Below are 12,601 nucleotides of genomic sequence, written 5' to 3'. Positions count from 1 at the left end.
AGCTTTGTGTTTTAACCTTCTTGACCCACATGTCACAAGGTTTTAGTGTCTTACATTCAAATTTTATTAAACTACTTTTTGTTTTTATTATACCAATTAGAAAAGCATAAAATTCTAGTTAGTAATATGTATTTTAATAGCCTTTAAGTTTTAAGTTCCTAATTCTTCAAGACAATATTTAAAAAAATCCTGAATTACTTCTAATGTGACACATGTAACATAATTTGTCTGGGCATCTTGTTTTCTCTATGTTTTCCATCACCTTTTGAAAGAGTAAGAAAACTAAATGTAAATTACTTACTATATACTTTTACTGCACAAACAAACCACAGTTTTTATAACCTTTAATTTTAGTTGTTGGAGGTATATCAAATAGAAAATCATACCCCCTCCTACATTACATATAACCTATAGAAAGACAAGGTTTTCATCTATCAAACTGTATTGTTGTTGTTGTTTTGAATTAAGCACAAAGCTACACAATGGGCTATCTGTGCTTTGCCCACCATGGGTATCAAAACCCGGTTTTTAGCGTTGTAAGTCTTCAGACATACCGCTGAGCCACTGGAGGGCAATTGTATTGTATAATGTTGTATCAGAATGTCAATTTCACTGTTAGTACAAACATTGTTTCCATGGGAGAGATAACGATTAGTCTGAATGAATTTGTAATGGCTCTTGTTGCCTATTTAGAAAGCCAGGAAAATTTTGAGAGTCAGGGAAAATTATCTACTTTTTGTGTGGTATTAGTCTATGTTTTTTGGTGCATAATTTAATTAAATAAAAGTTATTTAGTGTAATACTGCCATTACTACAAAAAAGGTAGGTTTAAATATCTTTGATAATTGATAGCAAGAAAAAAGGAGATTGGGAATGTACTTTATTTCTTGGTTTTCATGTTTATTCTTTATTATTATAAAAGTAACAAAATGTAAAATTAGAGATCTTTTTTAGGTTTTTTAAGATTAGATTACATAAAATAAATAATAATATAATAAAAGCATTTCTTGAAATGTGCATATAAAAAACACCAGTTTGCCCCTGAAGAAGAAAGGTCCCAGTTTATAGGATTTCTATTTCATTTCTGTCATTACTTCTTGAACCTACATGTTTTTCTAACACCATGAATGTGAGCTGCACATGTCCTGAGTGGTTTACAGTTTACGATGGGGCAGACAGTAGTTAGAAACAGTTTAATAAAAAATGAGGAAGGTAATAAGACAAAATTTTGTAAATACATGTATATTGTTATGGGCTTAAAGCTACTTAGGATAAATAAATGTTTCATGGTGCAATTTAAAGTCATTCTAGAAAAAAAAAGGGTAACTTAGATTTATTTTGATTGCTTTATTTTTCTTGGTGGTTAAAAGGTTGATCAATTTGACTGACTGATCTGCAGCAATTTCTCAAATTCCAATCAACATCACAAAAGGTTTTTACATGAACTCTCTAGTCTTCTGATAATTCCCTATAATTTTTGGGCCATGCCATATCAACAAAACTTTATATATAGTGTTAACTGTTGTTTTTATCAAGTTTTATTTGAGCACTATTAAATTTATTTCTTTTAGCATATACTGGTATTAGGTGTTAGCTCCTTAGTAGCTTCTTTCTCTACAGATAAGATACTGCATGGGGAACTATGACAGTTATTTTAGACCATAAATTTGATCAGTATGTTCATTCAAGCAGATCCCTTATGACATGTTCTTGGTAAATTTATATGGGAATTCTGTAGAAAAGGTATTTTCACCCTGGCTCATTCAGTTGTCAACAGGGATCAGTGAAGTATTACCATAGTTCTGAAATTTACATTATGTAATGATATATAAGAATAAGCTCCATAGGATGACAAAATATTCTATTGCCATAACACTTTTGCACAATATTTGTAGGTTCAGTGCTAGGAATCTTCTATGGTAGGAAAACAGCCTGGTGTGTTTTCTTTCAATGATGTATGATTCTTTATTCTGAAAGCCTAGGCATATAGATCAAAATGCTACCAATAGGAAACTCATCAGGTATTTTCTGTGCATGGAAGATGTCTCAAACATTACCTCAAACTACACAAAAAGAAATCTTATAACAAATAATATATGCTTAGTTTGTGAACGTTAAATTACACTTCTTATTAGTATATAAAAATAATAAAGGAAATAGTATCTAGTAGAGAATTAAATGGAATATAAAGCATTCTAAATTCATCAATTTAGAAAAAACTGGCATAACATGCATTTGGGAGGATTATTGAAAGAAAGTGGCCTCCCCAAGTTTTAAGAACATTGTAAAAAGCAGCTTTTAACCTTTTAGTTGAATGTTTTTTATCATCTTGTATTTTGATTAATATTAATATATTTATTTAAGGAACTTTGCTTTTTTATGAAATTAATTTGTGTACTGGTATAGAGCAGCTACCTGTTTCTGATCCTTCATGTGCTTCATGGACTGTTGGTTTAATAAAGACTGCTGCTCTGTCTGTAGAAAGGAAAGAAAACATTACGGTATGGTTACTTTAAAATGTTAGATATCTTCATTTGATTATTACATTAACAACGCAAAATGCATTTCTGTTTAATTAGATTAGTATAATAATATCTGTGTACCACATGGAAATTAAGAGCTTGAACAAGCATGAGTGCCAAGAGACCATGTTGTATATATGTTTCTCAGTTTTTTATGATACCTTTAAATAGTTGCCACTTTTAATATATCTAGTTGAAATTCACTTATTTTACTAACCCTCTGGATAGGGGTAGGTGAAAATGCAAATGTCATGACTTTTTGACAGAAATATATGTACAGTATAACTATTTTATTACCATATAACTAGAGTACATGTCAGATGGATGGAAGCTGTATAAATTTTTCATTAATGAAAGGTTATCTTATGACATAAAAAGTTGCTTTCTTTGTATGTAATTGTAAAAATTGCTCATAAAAACAACAAAATACCACAAATTTGCACTTATCTGTGCATAGACCCAACAAATTTTCTTGCGAAATTTGGTGATGATCTATCAACAAGGGACAAAGTATCAGTAAAAAAAAAAAAACTCATAAAAACCACAGTAGCAAAACTAAAAGTTAATATGTATCTGTCTCCCCATGGACCTGGTGAAGATCCTTCCACAGGGATTGAGGTAGTGGTAAGAAATGCCCATAAAAATTGCAACAGTGAAAATTTGTGTGTACCACCCCATAGATCCAATGAACTTCTTCACCAAGTTTGTTGAATATCCATTTACTAGAAGTAAAGTTAGTAGTAAAATATGCAGCATATAAAACAATATGACAAAGTTGTTATTGCTAAGTTTAGCTCAGCCAGCATTTTTAGCCTAGTTAGAGAGACTGTTAAATTATAATGATTAGACATTGTATGCTTTATGTATGTTATTGTTTTGTGAATACTTGAAGTAAATAAAAATACAGTAAAAATAACAGAGAAAATATAAAATGTTATGGAATGAAGACTCAATATACATTTAGAAAGTTCTAGTCATTATGCAAATAAAATTTTAAAATTATAAAATTAAAGAAATAATTTTTAATCACATTGCACCTTGGCTAGTTGGAGCTTGTGTAAGATTCTGACTCCATAACGCAAACAAATGTTTAGTAAAAATACTTAATTGATATCTGATTTTTTTGTGTATAAAAGAATTTCATTGTTTACTGAAAGCTTATCAAGATATTCATTACTTATTTTGGAAAAATATTTATCTTATGGAAAGAATTTGAACTTAGAACTACTTTGTATGGACTTGTGATTTAAAACTCAGTAATATAAAGTTACAATGATTTTATTCAGCTTTACACAAACAGTGCATCTTTTGTAATAAGCCAAAAGTTGTGTTTTTTAAGGCATATATTAGGAGGCTCAGTCACGCTTTGTTAGAAATCAGCTTCAGTTCAACAATCAACCAATGAGATTAATTAAGATATCCTAGTTTTCCCATAGATATAATTGTGTATGTACATATCTGTGTGTGTGTGATTGTGGCATCAAATTTGTTTGTTCAATCACATACATGATATTAGTGTAATACTTCATTATATATTGTATATTAATAGTGATTATTTATAATAGCATCTGTTACATAATTCAGTACCTGTAATATGGAGTTGTGTTTTAAGGGTTTTAATGTTGCTATTCATCACAATATTTTTTTATTTAATGTTTTAATGCCTTTCTAAATCGTCTGCCAACACTGTTAAAACAGGTGATGATTATTTCATATTTTCTGTGCAACAGCAAAGATTTCAATTAATAGATGCTGCAATGTAAAAATGAGAAGAAAACACTGCTTACAAATGTATAAAATTAGTAATAAATGATCATGACACTTGGAAAACATGTCTATAAAAGTAAATAAATATACCTTATATACCAGTGCACTTTTATTTATTTTATATCATTTTTTCATTAACTCTATTGTTGTTGGAAATGCTAAGCACCAATTTTCAATTTATATTTTTGTAGAACATTTTATCAGATAATAAATTATTTCCAGGCTTGCATGATATTTTGCTGTTTGAAAGTATTCAAATTTGTTAAATGTGGTATGCTTTTAATGCATGATTTTAATGGTTTAACTGCATTTTCAGAGAAGTACTTTCATATATTTTCATTTAAACTGGATGGTAGTTTCATTATATACAGCTTTTTTTTTAGTGTATCTTTTGTAGTCTTTCTGGAAGTGAACCTTGTTACACTATTCAAATTAAGTTTACATTTTTTTATGTTCTAGGTCTGTGCTATCTTGGTTCCTTTATTAGGAGAAGAACTTTGGGTAGTTAAAATGGATTTACAGCTTGGTCATCAAGAGTATTTGAACAACATGTTTAGTTCATTAGAGTTGAAAGATTCTGAGGCTGTAAATGAAGAAGAGTTATCATTTCTTTCATGGTAAATGTGTTTATTCAAAATAAAATTGGTACATGTTTTCAATGAGTTATTAGTACACAGTAGGCTTGGTGCTGTTATAGAATCTGAAGCTTTGTTAATGATTTTAATGAATAAGTTTAACTGTCTGTATCAATATTTTTCCAGCCATGATTCTAGTACCTTGCACATGAAATGTCTGTTTAATGTATGATGCTATTTGATTGTTGAACTTTTCCAACATTTGCAGTAAACCACCAGGTTCAAGTTCTCTTCTAAGATTAGAACTAAAGATAAAATGTTCGAGGAAGTCACAGAAACGTAGTAAGTCTTATTTGCTTTTTTACAAACTTCTTTTAAATCATGATATAATATTTTGTGATATTACAGTGATTATGTTATTGACCAATTTTATCATATTTTAACTAGCAACTCGTGTAATAGACTCCATATTATATACTAACTTTTATTTCATGTTATATTAACACATTGTATGGTTTAACTTAAACATTATCATTAACCCTCAAACAGTAGGAATGTTGTAGGTAACAGCATCATTTGATATTTTTGTAATGCTAGGTCTATCTCTAGATAGAGTACAAGGCAAAAGTGTTAGGACAAAGTAAAAAAATTAAATTTCTGGCTATTTTCAAAGAAAGACAGAAGGTAAATCCAAATTGAAACATCAAAATTTTATTAATCTTCATAAATAGTATGACAGAAATTTAGTGAAAATGAATGAATTCAGCATACAGTTAATATTTTCTGTGCTCACATTAAGTTTAGGTAACTGCTGACAGTCTTTCAGGCATTATTAAAACATATTTAATCAAAGTGTTCTTTGGGATTTTACTCCAAATATCTCTAATATGTTTCCATAAACTTGTCAAGTTTTTGATCTATCAAATCTCAAATGTGATAAATTGAGTTGAGGTTGGGGCTCTGTGTTTGACACTGTGTCATTTAAATTACTTCAACAGTTTCTTTCTCAGCTGAGTAATTTTAGCATACACTGAATGAGTGTTTATGGCAATTATCTTCTTGGTTGTAGAATTCTTTACCAATAATATGCAAACCACTGAGTATACCATGATGAATCAGTATCTGATGATGCTTGTGCAAGTCCGAATCCCTGTCATACCAAACATGCTTACCTTTTCAGCTGTGGGGGGCATTGTAATGTGATGATCAATCCCACTATTCATTGATAAAAGAGTAGCCCAAGAGTTGGCAGTGGGTGGTGATGATTAGCTGCCTTCTCTCTAGTTTTACACTGCAAAATTAGGGACAGCTTGTGCAGATAGCCCTTGTGTAACTTTGTGAGAAATTCAAAAACAAACAAACTTGTGCTAGTCCATTATTCCATTTATTTTTTAAATATCTCCTGTCACTTCAGCAGATAAACATCCCCAAACCATCACACTATCTCCTCCGTGCTTCATGGTAGGCGTGCTTTGAATAAGATATTTTAAACTTGGACTCATCTATCTATAACACCCTTTATCAATAATTAACAATCTCGTTTTTGTACCTTTTTAGCAAATTATAGTCTGTAGACAATATTTGAAGATTGAAATAAACGTTTTTTGACTACTACACAAACAAATACACCACTCCAATTGAGGTTTCTTAATACTGTAGATCTGGACACTTTTATCATTTGATACATGATCATTTATCTCATATTTGAAATCAGTGGCAGTCTTCCTTCCGTCCTGAAAGCTGCATAAACGAAGATACTTAACATTTGTATCATTAAGTTTAGGTGTTTTGCCTCCACTTTTACTATTTTCAAATTTACTGGTCCTGGTCTCACAACCTATAGTGTACTTGACAGTGTTTGGGGAACATTTCAAGTCTGCAGCAATTTGTCTGATCTTTTAACAGTTTCCTACACCTTTTGGGCCATGGCATGACAACAAAATGTAATATATAGTTTTAAACACTGTTTTTATGAAGGTATATTTGTAGAGTCCTATTAAATTAATTTCTTCTAGCATATACTGCTGTGATATGCTATCTCCTTGCTAGCTTTGTTCTATACTGTTAAAAATCTGCAAGGAGTACCATGATAGTTTTCAAACCATAAATTTAATTGTTACATTCATTCAAGCAGAACCCTTATGACATGCCCCTTGTAGAAATATCTGGGTATTGTGATACAGCACTTCCCTCTGCTGACAAGATTAGTTTTTCCCTTTTTATGCTGTCCTTTATATACGTATGTTTTTTGTAATGCATCCCACAGGCCTTCCACACACACACATCCTTCTTATTGGAATAAGAAATTTCAACATGCCTGTGATGCAAATCAACATATCATCTTTCCACCAGAAGCAGAGCACCACCATCATGTGACATATGTGACTTTCTTTATGCACCACTGTCAAAACATCACTTCTTATTTGGCAGTGTTTGAGTTAAGATGAATTTCTGCCACAGAGTGGCCTTACCTTAATTTAATCTTCATTTGAAAGCACTTATATACCAATGTTTTGCTACCAAATCTTTATCTTGTTTGTTCAATGTTAAGCATTAATTCTGAAGTTTATGCTGCCACTTTGGATCCATCTTATTTGTCTGATGCCAAATTCCAGGCTGTAGATGTATGCAACTCACCAGGGGGATTTATTGGCATTTATTTATGAGGAGATTGAGTGCTATGTGGGACAATCTTTGTCTCCTCTTGTTACCCCTTTTCCTCCTGAGTCTTTTAATACTGGTTATACTGATGAAGATCTTGGTCTTTTGTCCCTCCTGCCTTGCATAGTTTACTGTATTTTCCTGTACCCTGCCTAAGTATTCTGTTCAGCTCTTGTTGTCTTTTCAGATTTTATTTATCAGGTATACGATGTTTTCCTGTTGCTTCTATTTTTTCTGATTCAAGTCCTCCCCTTTAACATAATTCTACCTCCAAACCTTACTCAGTTTTCCCCTGTCCCCTGATATTAGGGTTCATGCTGAGCACTTTGCTTCTCATTAGCACACCTCATTCTCCATGGGTTTTGGTTCAGTCTGCCCTCTCTTATCATAGAGTAGACTGTCCTTATATGGAATAACAGGTGTTTGGTTTGGATCTGCCTCTTTGGAGGTTAGGTCCTGAATCTTCTAGTTATCTAACAGGTGCCCTGTATTTCCATCTTCATTTTACCATAATGACTATTGTGATGCTTTTTCTTTATTTACTGTCTGAGGCTCTTCATCGGAACATTGAGGAGTTTTTTGGAGGCATCCTCTTCCTCCTAACTTCCACGTTGGCTTGTTTATCCAAACTTGAACTCAACATACCACCAACTCCTGTCTCTCTTGCTTGTTTCTTGTTTCCATGATGCCACCTAACTATTAACTATCTAGGGAATTTAGGTCTGGTGAAAGCTTGTCTGATTGCCTTTATTCATTGGTGGAGCTCTTTCATATCTGATATTTGGGTTCACAGAGTATTTTCAGGTTTCATCATGCATGTTTTTTACTCCTCCCTTATCCAACATGCCTGTTTCCTTTACTCCTCTTTAGGATCACTTATTGTGCCAGTGTCTTTTCAAGTTGGTAGACCTCAACAACAGGCTATTCAACCTACCCTAGGTAGTTCAGGAATGGGTGGGTGCTACTCCCATCTGTTTGTGATTCCTAAAAAGATCAGGGACTGTAGACCAGTCATTGATCTGTTCCATCTCAATCATTTCTCTCACTTCTTACGATTCATCATAAAATCCTACCTTGCTCTTTGGTGGGTTTTTCTCTTAGTCTTTGGATGACCAAGATGGATGTCTTCTATGCTTATCTGCCTATTCCCATCTCAGAGCATTCTTGTCCATATTTTGGATTTGTTCATTATGGGGTGGTGTACCAATATTGAGCCCTACCATTCAAGATGGCTTTGGCACCCTCTGTCTTTTGTCGGGTGGTGCAAACCATCACATAACATCTTCATGCTTTGGGGTCATGCTTTCATGGCTTCTTCTCACTCATTCTGAACAGGATTCAGTCTTTCATACTTGTAAGCTCCTTCTCAGAGCTGCTTGGGTAAGTTGGGTGATAAATTGGGTAAGCCCTTCTTTCATCCTTCCCAGTACCTTGTTGATATAGGTGTTATCTTCAACACTCCTCATAGTTAGACCCAACCTTCTTCTCTTTGGCTTTGTTCTTTGAATTGGCCATTCAGATGCCTTGTCTGTTCCATCACTTTCTGCTCATTAGGCTCTACTGCCTTTTGGGATGTGGTCTTTGATGACTCTTTTCATACCCTTCAGTCAGGTTCATATGTGGTCCCTTCAGTGGGTCCTTCACAATGAATGGAACCTTGTTCAGATTTTTCTCCTCACCCTTCCTTCCTATATTATGGATGATCTCTGATGGTAGTTGGAAAATGCTAATACCTCAGCAAGTATCCCACTTTTTCCTCTGCAGCCAGATTTACATCTGTTCATGATTGCATCCCTACAAGGCTGGGGTGCATGGGTTCATCACCTAGTGGCTTCAGGTCAATGGTCTGTGGAGGGAAGTTCTCTTTACATCAATGCCCTTGAACTCCTTGCTGTTTATCAGGCTTTGGATAATTTTTTTCCTTTCTCCAGGTTTTGGTTATTCATGATCCACTTTAACAGTTCAACAGTGGTAGCTCATATCAGTCACCATTGGGAGACCTGATAATGATCCCTGTGTTTTCTCATCTTGGATCTTCTCTTCTGGGCTCACAACCATCGCAATTATTTGATAGCATGTTAAATACTGCGTGCTTTCAACTTTGTGATGGATTATCTTCTTGACCACACCAGGTTTACCTGATGGGTCCCTTCATCACGTGTTTTTTGATGGCTTTGCAACCAGTGTGGTATCACTTATATTGATGCATTTGCTACATCCCTCAATAACCAGTTACCATTTGTGTTTGTTCCCTGTTTTCAATCCTTAAGCTTTAGCTATGGATGCCTTCAGCTAGGATTAGTCGAACAAGTTCCTTTACATTTATCCTCCTATCCAGTTACTTCATTGGTAGTCTCTCATTCACATCATTCCATGCAATGTTCTTTAGATTACTCCTTACTAAATCATGGTTTTCTCACTTACTCCAGTTACAGTCTCTTTCACCTTATCCTCATACCTTCTTTATCAACCTCAGTTGCTGGTTCTGCATTCCGCATTTCACTTCTTCCATCTTTAAGCCTAGCTTTTGCCCAGTCCCTTGGAAGGAGATAAAGTTTCTCACCTTTTGCTTAGCTCATTCTCTTTGTCCTTCATCTGTGGTTGTATATCAGTGGAAATGTAATGCTCTTTGCATTAGTCTTTTCAATATCAGGCAGTTGTGTCCCATACTTTTAATTTTTCTTGTTACTGCATGGACTTCCTTTCAGTTGTCCTCTGCTTTTGAACCATATTTTATGAATATGTTCCCCAAGGTGAAACCTTTAGAGCAGATGTCTTCCATTTTTATTCAAAAGGGTTTAGAGGGGTTTGCTGGCTCCCTAAAGTCAGTAAGGAATTATGCTATGGAGACATTTTGGTGGAAACATCTTCACTACAACATACCAAACTCCTCTTGAAATCAAAGGCCATTGGGGATATACTCACTGAGGTTACTCCCCATGCAACTTTGAATTCTTCAAGCGGAGTTATAGTTAAGAGGGATTTAAAGAACATTTCCGAATTGAAGATTCTTGCCAGCCAAGGTGTTTTTGTGGTGCACTGAATCTCCACTCGCAAAGACAGAGTTATGATCCCAACTAACATTCTGATATTAATGTTTACATCACCATGTTTTCCTGCCACAGTAAAAACAGTTTATCTGAACTGTAAGGTATGGCCATACATTCCCAACCCTCTCAAATGTTTCCTGTGTCAGTGGTTTGGTCGCTTGAAGAGATCATATTGTAGTTCTTTAACATGCTATTGTGATGGTAAAGGTAACAACATCTATGAGTGTGAACTGGAACCACACTGTGTTAACTGTAGTGGTTCACACCCCTCTTACTCTATTTTTTGCCCTAAGTGGTTGGAGGAAAAAAAGGTGCAATGTTTGAAGACTATAAACAATATCTCCTACCCAGAGGATTGAAAGCTACTGTTCACTACTTCACCTTGGATGTATGCTGCTGCACTTCATTCCACTACTAGAATGGGAGTGCAGATGGATCTCTACGTTCTCTGAAAGAATTGTTCTCCTACCATATGAAAAGTCTTTTGACCTCCATGGTTAAGAAAGTTGATGAATCAACATTAACACCCATCTCTGTCCCTACCATTCATTCCAGCAAACCCCAAGATCCACTTCCTTTGGTTCTGGGTTCTGCCATTTCCTTGGGTGCATATTCTTTTCTGCACCAAGATGCAAAATGATCATTTGTTCACATCCTCAGTTGCTGGAATCTTCTAATGACAGAGACCTGCTCAATTGCCCCAAGGCAGGATCCATGGAGGTCAACAGATCTTTCTTAAATAAAGAAAAAAAGACATGATTAGAAACAGAAGGGCTTTCCCCACAATTAGCCTACACATAAATAAAAATGGCCACTTTGATACAATGGAATTATCGAGGTTTACGTTCTAATCTGGATGGCATCAAAGCACTGATTGCTTCTTACCATTCTATATGTCTTTTCTTACAGGAAACATTTCAGCAGTTTTGTTTGTACAGAAATGACAGGTTTTGTGATGGATGAGTCCATGGAGGGGTGGCACTGCTGGTTAATCAGCATGTGGCCACCCTGTCTTTGCCACATGATACACCCTTGTAAGCTGTAGCCACCTGTGTTTTCTTGGGTCGTGCCATCACTATTTGTTTTCTCTACCTGGCTCCTGAAAAGATCTGTGTTCAATTGGACCTTAATGCTCTCTTTGAGCAGTTACTGGCTCCCTTTTTAATCCTGGGGGATTTTAATGGACATATCTCTTCTTGAGTGGTGCAGATATTGGTGAGAGGGGTTGTTCCATAAAGTGTATGCTCTTGAATCACAACCTTTTTCTCTTCATTACTTGTTCTTATACTTATTTCCATGCATCTAGTCAATGTTTTACAGTTGTTGATTTCTGTCTGCTCTCCTTCACTTTTCTCTTATTTTTCTTGGAAGGTTGACATTAACCCATGGAGAAGTGATAATTTTCCTGTCATTCTGAGAGAAACTGGCTGTGGTCAATGCCACCTGACCCATGTGCCTCAATGGAAGTTGGATCAGGCCAACTCTCTCTCTGTCATCTGTAAGCCATCTATAGATGACTGTAGCAGCAGTGACTGACTTATTGTATTCTTAAAACCTCAATACATTTTAACTGTATCCTCCTCAATGGTGGAATCATGCCTGCTACATGGCACAGAAGGCTCAAAAACGGGCCTGGGATATCTTTTATAGGTATTCTACAATTTTAAACCACATTGCTTTTTAGTGGGCCTATGCACATGCTTAGCAGGTCATATGTCAAAGCCAGAGGGAATTTTGGATTAAATACACCTTTGATACAATGGAATTATCAAGTTTTACATTCTAATCTGGATGACATCAAAGCACTGATTGCTTTTTACCATTCTATGTGTCTTTCCTTACAGGAAACATTTCTGAAACCTGACAGCACGGTCACAATGATAATTGTCTGAGCATTGGTCACTGTTTTCTAACTCATCATTTTCTTTTATGTGGGACTGATGCACCAACGTATGATCTGTGTGACACTCAACTCACAATAGTCCACATTTTACTATTGTGTCATTGTTACAACTGTGAGGGATGG

At 34.7% G+C, this 12,601-nt stretch overlaps 1 protein-coding gene across 12 annotated transcripts in view; it reads left to right on the top strand.

The window, feature by feature from the left end:
* LOC143222923 (WD repeat-containing protein 27-like) overlaps positions 1 to 12,601 on the top strand; it is a 66,436-nt gene that overhangs the window by 26,211 nt on the left and 27,624 nt on the right. For all 12 annotated transcript variants that reach the window (XM_076450124.1, XM_076450125.1, XM_076450127.1 and 9 more), the window contains exons 10-12: positions 2,407 to 2,501; positions 4,749 to 4,906; positions 5,133 to 5,206. In XM_076450124.1, coding sequence (XP_076306239.1) covers positions 2,407 to 2,501; positions 4,749 to 4,906; positions 5,133 to 5,206 — 327 coding nt within the window. The remainder of the gene's footprint in view (positions 1 to 2,406; positions 2,502 to 4,748; positions 4,907 to 5,132; positions 5,207 to 12,601) is intronic.

The sequence above is a fragment of the Tachypleus tridentatus genome, chromosome 8, assembly GCF_004210375.1.
Source record: "Tachypleus tridentatus isolate NWPU-2018 chromosome 8, ASM421037v1, whole genome shotgun sequence".
NCBI classification, from domain to species: domain Eukaryota; kingdom Metazoa; phylum Arthropoda; class Merostomata; order Xiphosura; family Limulidae; genus Tachypleus; species Tachypleus tridentatus.
Note: the sequence above shows the minus strand (reverse complement) of the source record. Positions and strands in the feature narration are given on the sequence as shown.